Genomic DNA, 18,130 nt, shown 5'->3' with positions numbered 1-18,130 from the left:
ACACAACATCATAACTGTAGTCCCAGGATGTCTTTACTTTGTTATTTTGAAGAAAAGACAATAAGGTATGATAATTAGTTTCTCCCTCCCTCTCCAGAACGACAAGAAGAGCCAGCTGGAGGGCAAGCTGCAGGACATCCGCTTCCGCCTGTCTGCCCAGCGGCATGAGATCGAGAGCACCAACAAGACCCGCGAGATCCGCATCGCTGAGATCACCCACCTCCAACAGCAGTTGCAGGTATGTACACACCCTGTGTAACACATAGTCCCCTCTATAATTATTGGGACAGCGAAGCATTGTTGCTTGGATTTGAAATCAAACAATGACTATGAGGTTAAAGTGCAGACTGTCAGCTTTAATTTGAGTGTTTTCATCCTCATCAGGCAAACCGTTTCTAAATTACAGCACCTTTTGTACACCTTTTGTACACACATTTTGTACATCCCCATTTTGGGGACAAATTCACTTGTATGTACAGTTGAAGTTGGAAGTTTGCATACACTTACGTTGGAGTCATTAAAACTCGTTTTTCAACCACTCCACAAATTTCAAGTTGGTTAGGACATCTACTTTGTGCATGACACAAGTAATTTTTCCAACAATTGTTTACAGAAAGATTATTTCACTTATAATTCACTGTATCACAATTCCAGTGGGTCAGAAGTTTACATACACTTAGTTGACTGTGCCTTTAAACAGCTTGGAAAATTCCAGGAAATAATGTCATGGCTTTAGAAGCTTCTGATTTGAGTCAATTGGAGGTGTACTTGTGGATGTATTTCAAGGCCTACATTCAAACGCAGTGCCTCTTTGCTTGACATCATGGGAAAATCAAAAGAAATCAGCCAAGACCTCAGAAAAAAAATTGTAGACCTCCACAAGTCTGGTTCATCCTTGGGAGCAATTTCCAAACGCCTGAAGGTACCACGTTCATCTGTACAAACAATAGCACGCAAGTATAAACACCATGGGACCACACAGCCGTCATACCGCTCAGGAAGGAGACGCGTTCTGTCTCCTAGAGATGAAAGTACTTTGGTGCGAAAAGTGCAAATCAATCCCAGAACAACAGCAAAGGATCTTGGGAAGATGCTGGAGGGAACAGGTACGAAAGTATCTATAACCACAGTAAAACGAGTCCTATATCGACATAACCTGAAAGGCCGCTCAGCAAGGAAGAAGCCACTGCTCCAAAACCACCATAAAAAAGCCAGACTACGGTTTGCAACTGCACATGGGGACAAAGATTGTACTTTTTGGAGAAATGTCCTCTGGTCTGATGAAACAAAAATATTACTGTTTGGCCATAATGACCATCATTATGTTTGGAGGAAAAAGGGGGATGCTTGCAATCCGAAGAACACCATCCCGACCGTGAAGCACGGGGGTGGCAGCATGATGTTGTGGGGGTGCTTTGCTGCAGGAGGAACTGGTGCACTTCACAAAATAGATGGCATCATGAGGATGGAAAATTATGTGGATATATTGAAGCAACATCAAGACATCAGTCAGGAAGTTAAAGCTTGGTCGCAAATGGGGCTTCCAAATGGACAATGACCCCAAGCATACTTCCAAAGTTGTGGCAAAATGGCTTAAGGACAACAAAGTCAAGGTATTGGAGTGGCCATCACAAAGCCCTCACCTCAATCCTATAGAAAATTTGTGGGCAGAACTGAAAAAGCGTGTGCGATCAAGGAGGCCTACAAACCTGACTCAGTTACACCAGCTCTGTCAGGAGGAATGGGCCAAAATTAATCCAACTTATTGTGGGAAGCTTGTGGAAGGCTACCTGAAACGTTTGACCCAAGTTAAACAATTTAAAGGCAATGCTACCAAATACTAATTGAGTGTATGTAAACTTCTGACCCACTGGGAATGTGATGAAAGAAATAAAATCTGAAATAAATAATTCTCTACTATTATTCTGACATTTCACTTTCTTAAAATAAAGTGGTGATCCTTACTGACCAAAGACAGGGAATTTTTACTAGGATTAAATGTCAGGAATTGTGAAAAACTGAGAATAAATGTATTTGGCTAAGGTGTATGTAAACTTCCGACTTCAACTGTATATTAAAGTAGTCGAAATGTAAGTATTTGGTCCCATATTCATAGCTCGCAATGACTACATCAAGCTTGTGACTCAACAAATTTGTTGTATGTAATTTCTGTTTGTTTTGGTTGCGTTTCAGATTATTTTGTGCCCAATAGAAATTTATTGTAAATAATGTGTTGAGTCACTTTTATTGTAAATAAGAACAGAATATGCTTCTAAACACTTCTACATTTAATGTGGATGCTACCATGATTACAGATAATCATGAGTAGTGTTAAGCAAGAAAGTTACAGACGCACAAATATCATACCCCCAAGACATGCTAACCCTCACCATTACAATAACAGGGGCGGTTAGCATTTTTGGTGGGGTATGATATTTAGGCGTATAACTTTTTCACTCATCATTATTCACGATTCATTCAGGATTATCCGTAGTCATGGTAGCATCCATATTAATGTAAAAGTGTTTTGAAACATATTCTGTTCTTATTTGAAAATAAAAGTTTTTCCAAAATGACACCGTACATTATTATAGAGCCAAAACAAGAGAAAATGCTTCACTGTCCCAATAAGTGTGCAAAGCTGTCATAGAGGCAAAGGCTTTGAAGAATCTAAAATATATTTTGATTTGTTAAACTTTTTTTTTTTTGGTTACTACATGATTCCATGTGTGTTATTTCATAGTTTTGATGTCTTCACTATTATTCTACAATGTAGAAAATAATTAAAATAAAGAAAAACCCTTGAATGAGTAGGTGTGTCCAAACTTTTGACTGGTACTGTATATACAGTGACTTCGGAAAGTATTCAGGCCCCTTGACTTTTTCCACATTTTGTTACGTTACAGCCTTATTCTAAAATGGATTAAATAAAAAAAATCCTCAGAAATCTCCACACAATACCCCATAATGACAAGGCAAAAACAGATTTTTATAAATGTTAGTAAATTTATTAAAAAATCAAAAACAGAAATACTTTCTTTAAATAAGTATTCAGACCCTTTCCCATGAGACTCGAAATTGAGCTCAGGTGCATCCTGTTTCAATTGATCATCCTTGATGTTTCCACAACTTGATTGGAGTCCACCTGTGGTAAATTCAGTTGATTTGGAGAGACATGCACCTATCTATATAAGGTTCAACAGTTGACAATGAATGTCAGAGCAAAATCCAAGCCATGAGGTCCAATGAATTGTCCGTAGAGCTCCGAGACAGGATTGTGTCGAGGCACTGATCTAGGGAAGGGTAGCAAAAACGATCCCCAAGAACACAGTGGCCTCCATTCTTAAATGGAATAAGTTTGGAACCATCAAGACTCGTCCTAGAGCAGGCCGCCCAGCCAAACTGAGCAATCAGGGGAGAAGGGCCTTGGTCAGGGAGGTGACCAAGAACACAATGGTCACTCTGTGTAGATGGGAGAAGCTTTCAGAAGGACAACCATCTCTGCAGCACTCCACCAATCAGGCCTTTTTATGGTTGAGCAGCCAAACGGAAGCCATTCGTCAGTAAAAGGCACATGACAGCCCGCTTGGAGTTTGTCAAATGACACCTAAAGACTCTCAGATCACGAGAAACAAGATTCTCTGGCCTTATGAAACGAAAATTGAACTCTTTGGCCTGAATGCCAAGCGTCACATCTGGACGAAACCTGGCACCATTCATAGGGTGAAGCATGGTGTTGGCAGCGCCATGCTGTGGGGATGTTTTTCAGCGGCTGGGACTGGGAGACTAGTAAAGTACAGAGGGATCCTTGATGAAAATCTGCTCCAGACCGCTCAGGATGTCAGACTGGGGCGAATGTTCGCCTGACAGGACAATGACGCTAAGCACACAGCCAAGACAATGCAGGAGTGGCTTCGGGACAAGTCTTTGAATGTCCTTGAGTTCCCCAGCCAGAGCCCGGAGTTGAACCCTATCGAACATCTCTGGAGAGACCTGAAAATAGCAGCGACGCTCCCCATCCAACCTGACAGAGCTTGAGAGGATCTGCAGAGAAGAATGGGAGAAACTCCCCAAATATAGGTGTGCCTAGCTTGTCGTGTCATACCCAAGAAGACTCAATGCTGTAATCGCTGCCAAAGGTGCTTCAACAAAGTACTGAGTGAAGGGTCTGAATACTTATGTAAATGTTGTATTTGTATTTTTTATTTGTAACATATTGGCAAAAATTGAGACTTTTAAAATCAATTTTAGATTACGGCTGTGACGTAACATGTTGAAAAGTCAAGGGGTCTGAATACTTTCTGAAGGCACTGTATATGTAGCCTAGGCCTACTGATGGTATGAATTTGGGATCGATCATCCCACAACTGTCCCAGAGTCTCTTTTGGAAAGGCTTTTTCTTTCTCACACAGAACGACAAGCTGACCAATAGAAGAGGTAAACATTTCTACTATGGGGGATATTGGATTTGCCAAGGCTAGTGATTTGCTGTTCGTTTCTCGTCTTGTTGGCTCAGGAAAAGTAAATGTGGCAGTCATTCTAAGTTCGCATTGGACTTTGTCTGTAAAAGTGATGCACGCCGTTGCATGTTCTCTTAATATGAATGACCATAATCTAAATGTGATTTCTGTCATATTGAGCACCGTAGGTGGATGCCCTAATGATGTTACACACCCAATGCATACGGTTCTGGTACATTTCTCAAATGTCCGTTAAACTTAAAATGCTGCCAGTCAAATGTCCGGCCCCACATTTTCCTAATGGAAACCCTGACACACACACACACACACCCACACACACACGCACACACACACACACACACACACACACACACACACACACACACACACACACACACACAGTGAAGCCTTAGGTGCATATCTTCCACCCAAACCCTATACAGATTTGGGGTGTGACAAATTGACAATTAAGCTTAACGTTTAAACGACCATGCTTTTATCGGTTTTCCGTTAAAACGATAACAAACAAAAAATCATAAGATTCCACGTCAGTTTACAATGCAGAATAATGGTCCTGTTACGCATGTATGACCGCTAGGGCTGGGCAATGAAGTTATAACTACCACAACCCTTTACAGACAGAACGCAGTTACAGTAACATATCGATAGCGGACAATAAAAAAAATCTAAATTCTGCTTCGGCATAAAATGTTCTGCATTTTTTCCCCCCCCTAGCAACGATAAATGCATCTGATTGATGTGCCGCTGTGTTGTTTTTTTATGGTATGGTAGCTAGATGTTTAATTTCTACTAAATGTCTTGGTAGGTCACTTTTTTAGGATAGGTTGATCAAATCATCTTGAGCTGCAGATCAACAGTTCTGGTTGCCTAGTGATGGACGTTAGTCCTGCTTCAGAAGCCTCATTCATTTACACACAACTAAAATAACCGTTAATATCTCCACAGAAGGTTTAGCGTCTGCATTTAAAAATCTGTAGTGTAGCCTACACGGACAGACAGACAGACATGCCGTAGCCGAGGCGCTTTCAAGGAGCCACATTCCATTATGTCTGAAAAGGGTAATCGATAAAGGCTCCCGGTAGCCTACTATAATTTCATATTATGAGGCAATGGGAGAATAGGCTAGGATATTCTATATGCAACAGAACGAAGACTGAACACACACTTGCATCATTAGCAAAGAGACAGAGCAGGCAGGTCAGCACGAGGTAGAGCGAGACAGAGGGAGAGGCAGAAACCTGCTCATATGTTTTTGTCATCTGCATCTTGCAATGTCTTGCCTTGCAAATTCACCAAAGTAGCCTAAAGTTTGCCTCTTCCTCTCTGGTTTTATTTGAATTACACAACTTTCCCAGGCCTTTTATAGCCTATCGGCTTTAACACACAAAATAGTACGTTTTGTGATAATTGCACTGAGATTTTAATTAAGTGGGTGGGGACAAAAAAACATTTTGTTTTTCGGTTAGGGATTTTTCTTAACGTTAAAAGATCCCAAATTCGTTTTAACGTTTAAACATTCACAGTTGCAGTTTACCTAAGACTTGCCGTTGCTTTATGTGTCGTCCCCAGGACTCTCAGCAGTGGCTCGGCAGGCTGATCCCTGACAAACAGTGTCTAAACGAACAACTTAAACAGGTTCAACAGAACAGCCTGCACAGTAAGTACTGCTTCATTACCTCAGCTCCGCACATCTTTAGGGAATAGGGTGCCATTTGGGACTCAGACTGTGTACTATATACTTTGCTATTATAGATGACTTGTGAATTCTCTGCTAAGTCCGTACAATAATTCCCCCGTAAATGCATTGTTTCATTCCCCCATGTACTTGTCATAAATGAGTAGTTAGCTTTAGCTTGATTGCTAGTTAGTCCTAGCTATGCTATCATACTGTACATGGGTAGGCCACATTGGACTGACTTATAACTTGTACTACAGTGTTTCCCCTGCTGTAGTACAGGTGTGGAACTGCCCCCCACCTAGCGCCATATAAAATAATCTGGCCTATTAGTTTTAATTGACAATCTGTTGCCTGGGGGCCTTTGTACCCCACCTGCAAACAAAACTAAGGGAAAGACTGACTGCCATACTATACTTAAGCAATAAGGCCCGAGGAGGTGTGGTATATGGCCAATATACCACAGCTAAGTCCGTAAGCACAATGCAGCGTGGAGTGGCTGGATACAGCCATTAGCCGTGGTATATAGGCCACATACCACAAACCCCCTTGGTGCCATATTGCTATTTTAAACTGGTTACTAACGTAATTAGAACGGTCTGATATACCACGGCTTCCAGCCAGTCAGCATTCAGGGCTCGAACCACCCGGATAACCGATACGGCGCTTGCTCTCTGGGTCATATTCACTTGGCTCCAATAGGAAATGCTTGTTTTAGTTTTCTGCAGCAAAAAAAAATTGCTACGCTGGGCACTAATAAATACAACCCCATCCTTGTCCAGGAGACTCCCTGTCGTCGCTTCAGAAGGCGGTGGAGATCAAGGAGTCTAGTCGGCAGCAGCTGAGAGAACAGCTAGACACCGTGGAGAGAGAGACCCGCTCCAAGCTGCTGGAGATAGACGCCTTCAACACCCAGCTCACGGTACAACTACTCCCTAACCAACTCATCTTACTAGCTTAAAGACGAGGGCCCATTTTTTTATTTTAAGTTCATCGTTAGAACCTTCGTAGGAGCATCGTTAAATCTCGGAGCTGTTTCTTAAAACTGTTGTTAGTAAAGTTTCACTTGAAAACGCTCGTTATTTACCGACTGCCCCAGACCACTCATAGAACAGCACAGTGCGTCATTAGATGCTTTTTAAAATGAAAAAGATTTAACCCTTCTACGTCACTTTATACACACAATATCTCCAGTACACATGGAATCAAGATGTTGATCTGTGTCTCTGTGGCCGCAGCGAACTTCAGAGGGAAGTTGACTACAAATAGAAAGTTGTCAGCGTTTTTGCTATTGTTACAAACAAGTGAAGGATAAAAATGCTTTGAATGAACACCGAGATGACTGCATTAAAAGAAGACACAGTTATAGGCTACGTGGGCCTATAGCCTGTAGTTCAATAATAAGCTGTTGAAATCAATTTCATGTTCAATCAACGAGTTCTATTTTGCAATGCTACTGTCTAATTTTTGTCTCAATATATTTCATACTGTGTAACAACATGTGCGCAATGATGTACCACATCTGTGATTGATGCGTTATTATAGGGTTGGCATTAGAATAAACCGTCTCAATATTTGCAGCCATATAGGTGATGATATCGCTCTAGGTGCAGGTCTGTTGTCAGTATTGTGGAATAATTCTAATGCCAAAATAAGATTTGAAAGGCGAAAGCTGATCCGAGAGCAGTATCAGTACCAACGACACACTTATGAACATTCTGTACGTGGTGTTTTGGGAAAAGCATGTGACATCTTAGGCCGTTATAGGAACAATGCCTCGTTAAAACACTTGGAAGCTTAAGTTCCATCGCTATCGGGAAACCCGGCCCTGGGCTCTCCAACCCTGTTCCTGGGGAGCTACCCTCCTGTAGGTGTTCGCTCTAACCCCAGTTGTGACTAGCCTGATTCAGCTTATCAACCAGCTAATTATTAGAATCTGGTGCTCTAGATTAGGGTTGGAGTTAAAACCTACGGGACGGTAGCTCTCCAGGAACAGGGTTAGAGTGCCCTGTCCCTATCTCCTGTTCCCAGTGGATAGACCTATCCCACAGAGCACAGACAAGTGACCAACAACAGATTACAGTTCTTCTCATAGGGGGGAATCCTAACTACCATATTAGTCAAATTTTCACCATGCATTGATTTCAAAAAGAGACTAAATGAAAATCTGACTTAATAAATGGAAGTTAGGATTTGCCCCATATGCTCAGTTTGACAGTGGACAATTTTTAAAACACTGACTTCCAGTACTTTCTTTCTGCCTAACGATACCTTTGCATCTCTTCGTGTTGTGTTTGTGTGTTGGGGCGCCAAGACTGTCAGAGGGCTTGATGATTTGTGTGTCTGATGATCATACTTTTTAATTTCATTGTGATCTCAATACTTCAGTCCTTTCTTTTCAACCAAAACCTTTTTAATTGCTCCACATACCACATCCGGGCCCCAGAATTGCAGATATATTCAGTACAGTGCATTCCGCTTATAGTGAATGCGGTCATAGAAATGTTATAGTGATCCAATTGCCATGTGTGAATGTGATCACTACATGCTGAGTGCACTGTAGTGGAGTAGGGTGAAATTGCCTTTAGACACTGATCTTGGGTCAGTTTTGGATTGGGGGAAGGGGAGCTGATCCTAGGTCTGTATCTAGGGGAAAACGTGGGGGTTTACACTGTTGTTCTCTCACTGTATCTGACTGTTGCTCACTCTGTCGCCCCGCCCACCATCCACCCTGCCATCCCCGTCTGGTCTGTATGGCTGACCTTTGCCCCGTGTCCTCTGTCCTCTGCCCACGCCCTTGACTCTCCATCCAGTCTCTGGCTGCGTTCTATCAGGGCCACACTGCCCGGATAGAGGGCCTCCGTCTGGAGCTACTGCTGGAGGAGCAGAGGGGGCGACAGGTAGTCCACTCACCAGCACTGCTGCCCCCCGCCGGACACTCTATCGTAGTGCACCCTTCTGGAGAATAATAGCCAATCTGAATAACTCCATGTGCAGTTGTTGTTACTAAGCAGATTTGAAACCCAATGCTAAAGAAGGAAGCTGCCTTACTAACTGATGAAGAAAATTAGACCCATGTCACACTACAGGGCGAACCGGAACTGTACTAGACTGGCTCAATTTCACATGGTCCTTTCAAAGCAGGGTTCCAGCAACTATGGTGGATGCGTAACCAGGCCTAGTGCAGTACGGGTCGGCTCAGTAGTGTGATGGGTATATTAGGCTCACCCCGTGTCTGTGTCTGTGGTAGGCTGTGCTGCTTCCGGCCAGTGTGGCCCTCTTCCCCACAACATCCTGGGGGCTCAACCTGGGGAATCAATAATTGGTTAAGCTGTATGTGGGTTGCTATGGTTTGACGTCGGACACAACCACATGGGGATGTTGGGCCACCTAACTCAAGGCGCCAGGTCAGGGCTAGGGGTTGAGTCTGATCTGGATGTGTACCTGGGTCGTGTTCATTAAGCACAACGCAATGGAAAACAAAAGTGTGCTTTTCTTATTGGGCATGTAGTCTCTCTCTTTTTCAGTCTGTTTCTTTCTGTTTGGTGCCTAATGAACACGACCTTGTTGTTGACCTCGGTGGCGCTGCTGTTCCATCTGACCCTTGACCTTGGGGTCCCTATGTGTCTCTTTTCAGTCCGAGGGGGGCTCGGTGGACCAGACGCTGCTGGACTGTCTGTCGGCCGTCCTGGCCTGTTTGCAGCGTATAGACGTCTACCTGCAGGTGTCCCTACTGCCTCCCCCTCTTCCTTCACGCCCTTCTCCCCGCGCTCCCCGCGCTCCCCCGCCCCAACCCCTTTACCACTCCTCCGCTTCCTTTGAAGGGCTGGTCAAAGCAAGCCATGCTGCCCTTCCGCTTGAGCGTCTTTAGCTTTAGCCTCGGTTGCCCTGCAGCGAGTTAATAAAAGCCAGCCGCTTCCCTCCTTTATCTGTCCTCTGGGTGATGCTGGAGTATATCTCTGTCATTGCCTCCTAAACCCTCTAGACTAGGGCCCAATAAAAACACTAGCATACTATTTAGTATGCATTGCCAAGACCAAAGTCAATTGGGTCACACTAGGTAGTATGCAAGTGTATACTGGGACACAGCTCCAGTCAATGTTGTTAGCCACCATGTGCATAAACCTGGTTGTTTGGCTATTTCATTTTATTAAATCGAATCAATTACAATTTTATATTTTTCAGCTCCTTGAGCACTTGAGCTTTAAGTTGTCAGGCTTTGTAGTTTTGGTTACGGTGAGAGGACAACATTTACCTCTTTGGTATCCCCAAAAACCTTTAAGACAGAGTTTTGTTGCGTTGGTAAGCATCTGTAGAAAACACAAAAACACTTCCCAAAAGACTCCTAAGGCTCTGTCTTATTGGAAAGAAATGAAATGCCTTTGTTTAATTACATGGCAGGAGGACAAGATTAAAAACAGCACACTCGACCGACGCTTTGCGGCTGTACAGTCCTTCTACTGGGTGAGTGACCACTAGCATTAGTGATGTATTTATTTAATAGTGAACTGAGGTGTAGGGCCTACTATTTTGGGTGATCAAATCCATACAGACATAGGCTAATTGAAGACTTGGTACAGTAAAGAAGTATAGAACAAGGTAATGTTCAAGGTAATGAACAGGCTAATGTCATTTATCAATAGATTGAGGCAATATGAAAATTATCCTCAAGTTGTTATTGTGAGACTATTTAAAGAAATCTTCACAGGTTCTCAGTCCGTCGTGCGTCTCACCATTTTGAACCGAGTACTAAACGAATCTAGCTTTCTTGAACGTACCTCACTCTCTCCAGCCCCATGTGTTGATGACACGCCAACTAAACATATGGGGGTGAAGCCTTTGGTTGCATGGTGTTTCACAATGCATGGTTCATCACAATCTTAACCTATGAGCCTGGTTAACTGAGGGCTATGGTGTGTGTGTGCAGTGTGCTCTCTAACACCCGGACTACATTACCCAGCAGTCACTCTGTCCAAATGGGCCATAGTAGTGGTCAGGACCAAAAGTTCTCAAGCTCGTTTGAACTTAATGTGTGATCTGAATATATGTCGGATATCTATTCCTCGTATCAGATATGGACATGAGATTATTCCTCTGCTCAATGAAGATAGAATTTAAATTAGATTTTCATCTAATCTAAGACTGATTGATATTGATAGTAATTCCTTCAGGAAAATCAAGTCCTCAGAACTTAATTCCCTGCTCAGACTGTATATTAAGACTTTCTTAACCCTTTAGAGAAGATGGGTTTGAATTACATCTACCTATGATCCTTGTGAATTTCCCATTCAACTCTTTTGACCGAACCCCATATCAGTCTGTGCTTTTGAGAATCATAGTTTGGCTCAGATTTCTCCCAGAACCATGAATGATCTCTGTGATTGGTTGGTACCACTTGGCTTTAACCAGTAGTGTTTCCATTTGGTGCTCAAACCGGAGCAGAGCGAAGTTGCCACTAGACGGTGATTTTAGGTCAGTTTTAACCCTACTAGGTTAAGATTAGGATTGGGGGAGATTAAGCTGATCCTAGATCTGTACCTAAGGCAAACTTTACCCCGGAGCACTGAAACACTATAATCTTCCAGTTCCAGTGGTGTCCGTGTTTCCATAGTAACCCAGGGCTCGTTTAACCCTCCCTCAGTGGTTCATGTGCAGCGCTCGCCAGACTCCGAGAGCTGTCCAATGAACGCACTGTGGCGGTGGCCATGTTTTGTGCAAGTGTGTCCGCCCCAAAAATCCAACCAAACCTACATTTCAGTAGGTGTAGTAGCCCAGCATTACTTGGAGAAAACACAGAGATGAGATTAAATGGAGGGAAGCAGTAGACTAAACACAGACTTTCCATCAGGTCATAATGGCGCTTACAGGGCACAAAATGGCCGACGCCTCACTGTGATGTGAGTGTTGTGTTGAGTCCCGGCGATCCCGCCCACACTTCCCCTCACCGGTCCTCCTCTATCCCATGCTGACTTGCAGGAGCTCCGAGAGATCCACAGCAAGCAGCAGAGGCAGAAGCAGAAGGATCACCTGGAGGGAGAAATCAACATCCACGCCATCGCCCAGGAGAGGGCCAAGTCCGCCGAGCTCACAGACGGAAGGTGTGTGTGTCTGTGTGTGATTGTCTGTGTGGACACCATATGTGTGAGCGAGCTGCTCCTATGTGCTCTCATTCTGCATGGGTTACGTGGATGCAGCCCCATCACTGTGATCCAGTCAGTTTACAGAGGTTACCTCTAACACCCCCTTTCCTCTCCTCAGGTTGTCTGCCACTGACGAGGGCCTGGCGTGGCAGGATGAGGGCACGGTGGAGGCCCCCACCCCGCCCCCCCAGCCTTGGATGAAGCGCGTGAGTGAGGAGGAAGGGCGCACTAAGAAGGACATGCAGGACAAACTCAACCAGCTCTTCATGCAGCAGCCTGAACCAGGGAAACTCATGAACCAGAGCCAATGGCCCACGGGCGGTACGTGTGAAAAATAAAATGTATTACAAAGAAGCCTTGAAAGAGCATGCATACAGTGGAACATTTACAAAACCTCTGATTTCTGGACTGACCAGCAATATCGAACTGGGACAATTAAATCATACAACAAAAATGTGTACTGTAGGTATCTGAATAAATGATTAGAAAATGCATGTAGATTCAATTCACACAATTTAATATTTTCTGTCAAGTTTGATGCAGTTTTTAAGTAGTCACAAGTATTTCAGTGTTTCTGAATGACATCCATTCCAAACATCTTCAAATCTCAGAGGTCCTACTGTAGGAGTTCTAAGAACGTTTGGATGTGCCTGGTTCCGTGTGTGAGAGAGAAAGATGTGACCCTGTCCTGTGTTCCTCTCCCTCTTCCTCGTCTCCTCCCAGCAGACAAGATCCCGGTGACTGGGTTCAACCAGGACAAAGTCAAGGTGGTCTTCTACCGGGCGGTGTACCCCTTTGATGCCCGCAGTCACGATGAGATCACCATCACCCCCGGAGACATTGTGATGGTGAGAGGAAAGCTGTCAATCACTTCTACCAAGCACCTTTTGTGTGTGTGTGTGTGTGTGTGTGTTATGGATGTTTATGTAAAGTGATTAATCTATATGAACGAAGGAGTGTGTGTGTGCGCGTGTGCATGCGCACGTGTGAGTATTAACTTTTGCCTCCTGACTCTCTCCCAACTTTGCTCACTCTACCTGAAGGTGAAAGGGGAGTGGGTAAGTGGAGGTCCACTGTCCAATCAGCTGCTCACCTGTGATCCCAACACCTGCTCTCATTGGTCCATCTCATGTGTCCATCTCATCTGCTGTCATCTCTTCATAAGCACTTAAAGAATTGAACTGTTGGTTGCATGTTTGTGGTTGTATATCCATTATATGGTCAGTATACTCGGAGGATACACACTTGTTCTCAAATGGCATATACATCTATACAAGCGTGCCTCTACGTTGTATACTGGATAAAGCATCTTGTAAGCTGCAGAGAGTGAGACGTTTATACAGACACATTTGATCCCATTTCACCGAGTGAGTACTCCTTCAACAAAGCAGTCCCAAAGACATCCACTGTCATTTTTATCCTCTCAGCTTATCTTCATGACCATCCGCATGCTTGGAAAGGAAGCTGTGATGTTCGACTTGTCTTTTGAATCGCGGACGTCCATTCCAAAAGTGGTCCAACCACTCTGTCGTATGTTTTAAATAAGGAATAACCACACATGGCTGGGCAACCCCAGTCCACAGGATTTATTGTAACCGCTCTTAATTAATTTTTCCCACGATTTATCAATCTAATCCTGTATTGGCTCGACAGTATCTTGGTCCAGACTACTCGCCTTGTCTGTCAGTCAGAGTTGGGATCCATTCAATTTCAACTCAGTCAATTCAGGAATCTCCTCATTGCTTTTCAGCAAAGCTTTTCAGTACATGTTCCTAATTTGAAATAGAATTGATCCTAACCCTGCTGTCAGCTATGAGCCTGTAGCTGGTTAAAGGAAAAGGTCCCTGTGATCCCTGAGGACTGGTGTTGTTCTTGGCATCGAAATATAATTACTAGAAGGTACACTCTATCGCCCACCCGGTCCACTCATCACAGCATGACTTGAATGAGAATATCCGTTCTAGTCATTTCTATAGTCTTCGGTGGCTCTGTAGTGGTATGATGGTGAGCTGATCTTTGACCTCCAACCCCCAGGTGGACGAGTCCCAGACAGGTGAGCCAGGCTGGCTGGGCGGCGAGCTGAAGGGGAAGACAGGCTGGTTCCCTGCCAACTACGCTGAGAAGATCCCAGAATCCGAGGTTCCCATGAGCCTGCGGGCCAGTGCCGCCACCACGGGCGCCGCGCCCAAACTGGCCTCACGGCTCACACCCACCGCCGCCTCAAACACACCCACGCCACCCAGCCAGCCAATGGCAACCCCTCCCCCGGCGACCGCTCCCCCTGCCCCCGGTCCCTGCCCTGGCCCTGGTCCCGCCTCTTCCTCCTCCTCGGCATCAAGTAACTGGGCAGATTTCAGCACCACGTGAGTGACAGCTCCAACCCTTCCTCTCACACAGCACTCAATACAATGTAATGCAATATAATACAATGCAATACAAGTGTTTTTCAGTCATAGTCTTACATACACCAAGTTATTCATTGAAGAGAAATCTGAGTATGAGTTGGTAAACTGTGTGTTCCTCTCTCTGCTCAGATGGCCGTCCACCAGCTCTGTGGAGAAGACTGAGACTGGGGAGGGCTGGGACGCTTGGCCCACCCAGCCGTCTCTCTCTGTGCCCAGTGCCGGGCCCGGGGGCCAGCTGCGCCAGCGCTCTGCCTTCACCCCCGCCACCCTCACTGGTTCCTCTCCATCTCCCGTCCTGGGACAGGTACAGTTGTTTTATATATATATATATATATATATTTTATTTATATATATATATATATATATATATATATATATATATTTTATTTATATATATATATATATATATATTTTATTTATATATATATATATATATATATATATATATATAAATAAAATATATATGTATATATTTTATTTATATATATTTTATTTATATATATATATATATTTTATATATATATATATATATATTTTATATATATATATATATTTTATTTATATATATATTTTTATATATATATATATATATTTTTATTTATTTATTTATATATATATATTTTATTTATATATATATTTTATTTATATTTATGCAGGGAGTCACAATGAGACCCAGGTCTCTTACAAATGAGCCCTGCAACATACAAAAATGCACATTAAATACAAAGTACACATGTCAGTCAAATAATAGTAATAATAATACATTTGATTGTAAGACTCAGTTTAGACCACACTGAGGAGCACAGGAACATGTCAACTAGGCCTAGCAGGAGAATGATATTGACTCTACCTGAAGCAGTGTGGTTGTACTGTCAGATGAATGAAGAGCAGGACTTATAAACAGCACATAGAGATTCTATAATCTTCCTTCTTCCTTTTCCTTCTCTTCCTCTTTCTCACACTCTTCCTCTCCCACTCCCCATTTATTTCTCTCTGTTTCCCCCTCCCTCTCTCAGGGGGAGAAGGTGGAGGGTTTGCAGGCCCAGGCTCTGTACCCGTGGCGGGCCAAGAAGGACAACCACCTCAATTTCAACAAGAGCGACGTGATCACAGTGCTGGAGCAGCAGGACATGTGGTGGTTCGGCGAGGTGCAGGGCCAGCGGGGCTGGTTCCCCAAGTCCTACGTCAAGCTCATCTCTGGCCCTGTACGCAAGTCCATGAGGTGAGGAGAATGAGGATGGAACTGTCCCTCCCCATAGTCACATTTATCAATAATATATTTTTATATAACTATTATTGGAGTATTATTATTAACCCAAACAATTATTTGTAGTCGTGTTTTAATTCGACCCTTCTCAACTAGGAAAGATGCTTTTTGCGAGGGTGACCTGTTGAGCAGGATAAATGCAGCAGGGCTGCTCAACAATCTTCCTCGACATCTAGCGTCCTGTAGGTTTTCAGTCCAACCCTAAACTAGCATGCCTGATTCCGCTAGTTAAGGTCTTGTTGAGCGACTAATAAGTAGAATCAGGTATATTAAATTAGGGTTGGACTACAAGACGGTATATCTCCAGGTTGGGCAGCCCTAGACTACAGACTTCAGCCAACTTTAGAGTAAATTTCAACTTGATATTGTCTAGGAGGGAGCAACATGGCTGCCATGGAATGATGTGACATCATTATGCTTTTTTATTGAAACTTCAATGACTAAGTTCTCTATTGTGTATGGCTTTAGTCCCTCCCCATCTAGAGTGTATTGTTATATTAGCCACCGGCTTGGCTCTCTGAGTGAATGTTTGCCCTCTCTCTGGTGCAGCATTGAGTCTGCCTCGTCCGACAGCCCCCCCACCATGAAGAGACCCACCCCGTCCCCTACCAAGACCATGGATCCAGGAGAAGGTGGGTGATGGCCCTAGACACACACACACAGCCCAGTATAGAGTTGGAATCCCTTGCGGTGAAACTGCCCCGTCCGTTTTGCAATATTACAAAAACAAAAAAATTACTTCAAACAATGAGCACTGTTGTTTTTTTCTCTGACGACATTGCATTTCATTGCACGTGCGATATAACAGCAGAGTATGTACTACGATTGTTTTTTTACCATGATGCTGGATGCTCATGTCCTTTTTGATAAGCTAAACAAAACAAAAACAATAACAAATGCGCTTGGGGCAACCAGTGGCACCGTTTCACCTATCGCGGATCTCGGCTTTAAAATACTCTTTCTCTCAGACTATATTCCACACCAAACATACAAAATAAAACGGAACACTCACACCAGAGTTTATCATGGAACACAGCATGTTCCTGTAACTCTACCCATTTAGATTAAATCCTGTGGAAAACAAAAAAAGTGTATGAACAGACCCTGTAGCTCAGACATGTTGTGTTTCCCAGAATACATAGCCATGTACACCTACGAGAGCAACGAGCAGGGCGACCTGACCTTCCAGCAGGGCGACGTCATCGTGGTCACCAAGAAGGAGGGCGACTGGTGGACGGGCGTGGTCTCGGGCAAGACGGGGGTATTCCCTTCCAACTACGTCAAACCCAAGGACTCTGAGGTAACTCCTAGAAAACACTCCTCGCTCACACGCTTTGTCAAATCTTTGTGTGGCGATTCATAAACTCTGCTATGCAGTCCTGCTTGTCTGATCAGCTCTTCCAGTAAAACCAAAGGGCTCTCCTTTAAAAATCAATACAAATATTAGAGTTTTCTTTTTTAGGTTTCAGACAGACAAAACAACAGTAGGACAATAAATTATTTTGCCGCATGTGTTAATACATACACATAGAAAAATATACTTTACGCGTTCCAAAGCTCTCTCCTAACATTAGCGAACGTTCACGGTGAACATAAAACAAATAAGAGTATGCTAGTTGGCCAACATTAGCTAACGTTTCACGAACTGTGTGCCTTGTTTAACATACCTCTGTGCTCCCAGTAAAACCAGAGCTCTCTGTCTTCCCTCTAGGGATTGGGACCCGCAGGGAAGACGGGAAGCCTGGGGAAGAAGCCCGAGATAGCCCAGGTCATCGCCCCATACACGGCCACAGGGGCCGAGCAGCTCACCCTGGCGCCCGGCCAGCTCATCCTCATCAGGAAGAAGAACCCAGGGGGCTGGTGGGAAGGGGAGCTGCAGGTTGGAGGACCATCTCTCTCAACACTACTCACCACAAACAAACCCCACACAACACTTACTTGAAATGTCATAGCAGATGTTTTAAATGCTAAGTTGTGTTCATATGTAGACATAGATGTGCCAATAATTGTCTTAATATATAATACTAATATACAAGGTGATATGGTCATTTATACATAGACAGTGATGTAGAAATTACAATACAGTAATGTAGATTAATTGTCATCCATTCATTTGCTTTAAACACTAGTGAAAGGGACTATGTTTCTTACTGTTAAAATTA

At 43.7% G+C, this 18,130-nt stretch overlaps 1 protein-coding gene across 5 annotated transcripts in view; it reads left to right on the top strand.

Moving 5' to 3' along the window:
• The window catches only part of LOC115195951 (intersectin-1), a 66,109-nt gene that overhangs the window by 34,659 nt on the left and 13,320 nt on the right, over window positions 1–18,130 (top strand). For 3 of the 5 annotated variants that reach the window (XM_029756320.1, XM_029756315.1, XM_029756321.1), the window contains exons 14-26: window positions 98–238; window positions 6,051–6,138; window positions 6,939–7,078; window positions 12,133–12,254; window positions 12,415–12,617; window positions 13,020–13,144; window positions 13,340–13,354; window positions 14,331–14,659; window positions 14,831–15,005; window positions 15,718–15,923; window positions 16,518–16,600; window positions 17,102–17,268; window positions 17,680–17,847. In XM_029756320.1, the coding sequence (XP_029612180.1) occupies window positions 98–238; window positions 6,051–6,138; window positions 6,939–7,078; window positions 12,133–12,254; window positions 12,415–12,617; window positions 13,020–13,144; window positions 13,340–13,354; window positions 14,331–14,659; window positions 14,831–15,005; window positions 15,718–15,923; window positions 16,518–16,600; window positions 17,102–17,268; window positions 17,680–17,847 (1,962 nt within the window). The remainder of the gene's footprint in view (window positions 1–97; window positions 239–6,050; window positions 6,139–6,938; window positions 7,079–12,132; window positions 12,255–12,414; window positions 12,618–13,019; window positions 13,145–13,339; window positions 13,355–14,330; window positions 14,660–14,830; window positions 15,006–15,717; window positions 15,924–16,517; window positions 16,601–17,101; window positions 17,269–17,679; window positions 17,848–18,130) is intronic. The other 2 variants (XM_029756318.1, XM_029756319.1) reach the window with 2 other exon arrangements.

Source organism: Salmo trutta, chromosome 6, assembly GCF_901001165.1.
Source record: "Salmo trutta chromosome 6, fSalTru1.1, whole genome shotgun sequence".
NCBI lineage: Eukaryota > Metazoa > Chordata > Actinopteri > Salmoniformes > Salmonidae > Salmo > Salmo trutta.
This window is presented reverse-complemented; position numbering and strand designations above follow the sequence as displayed.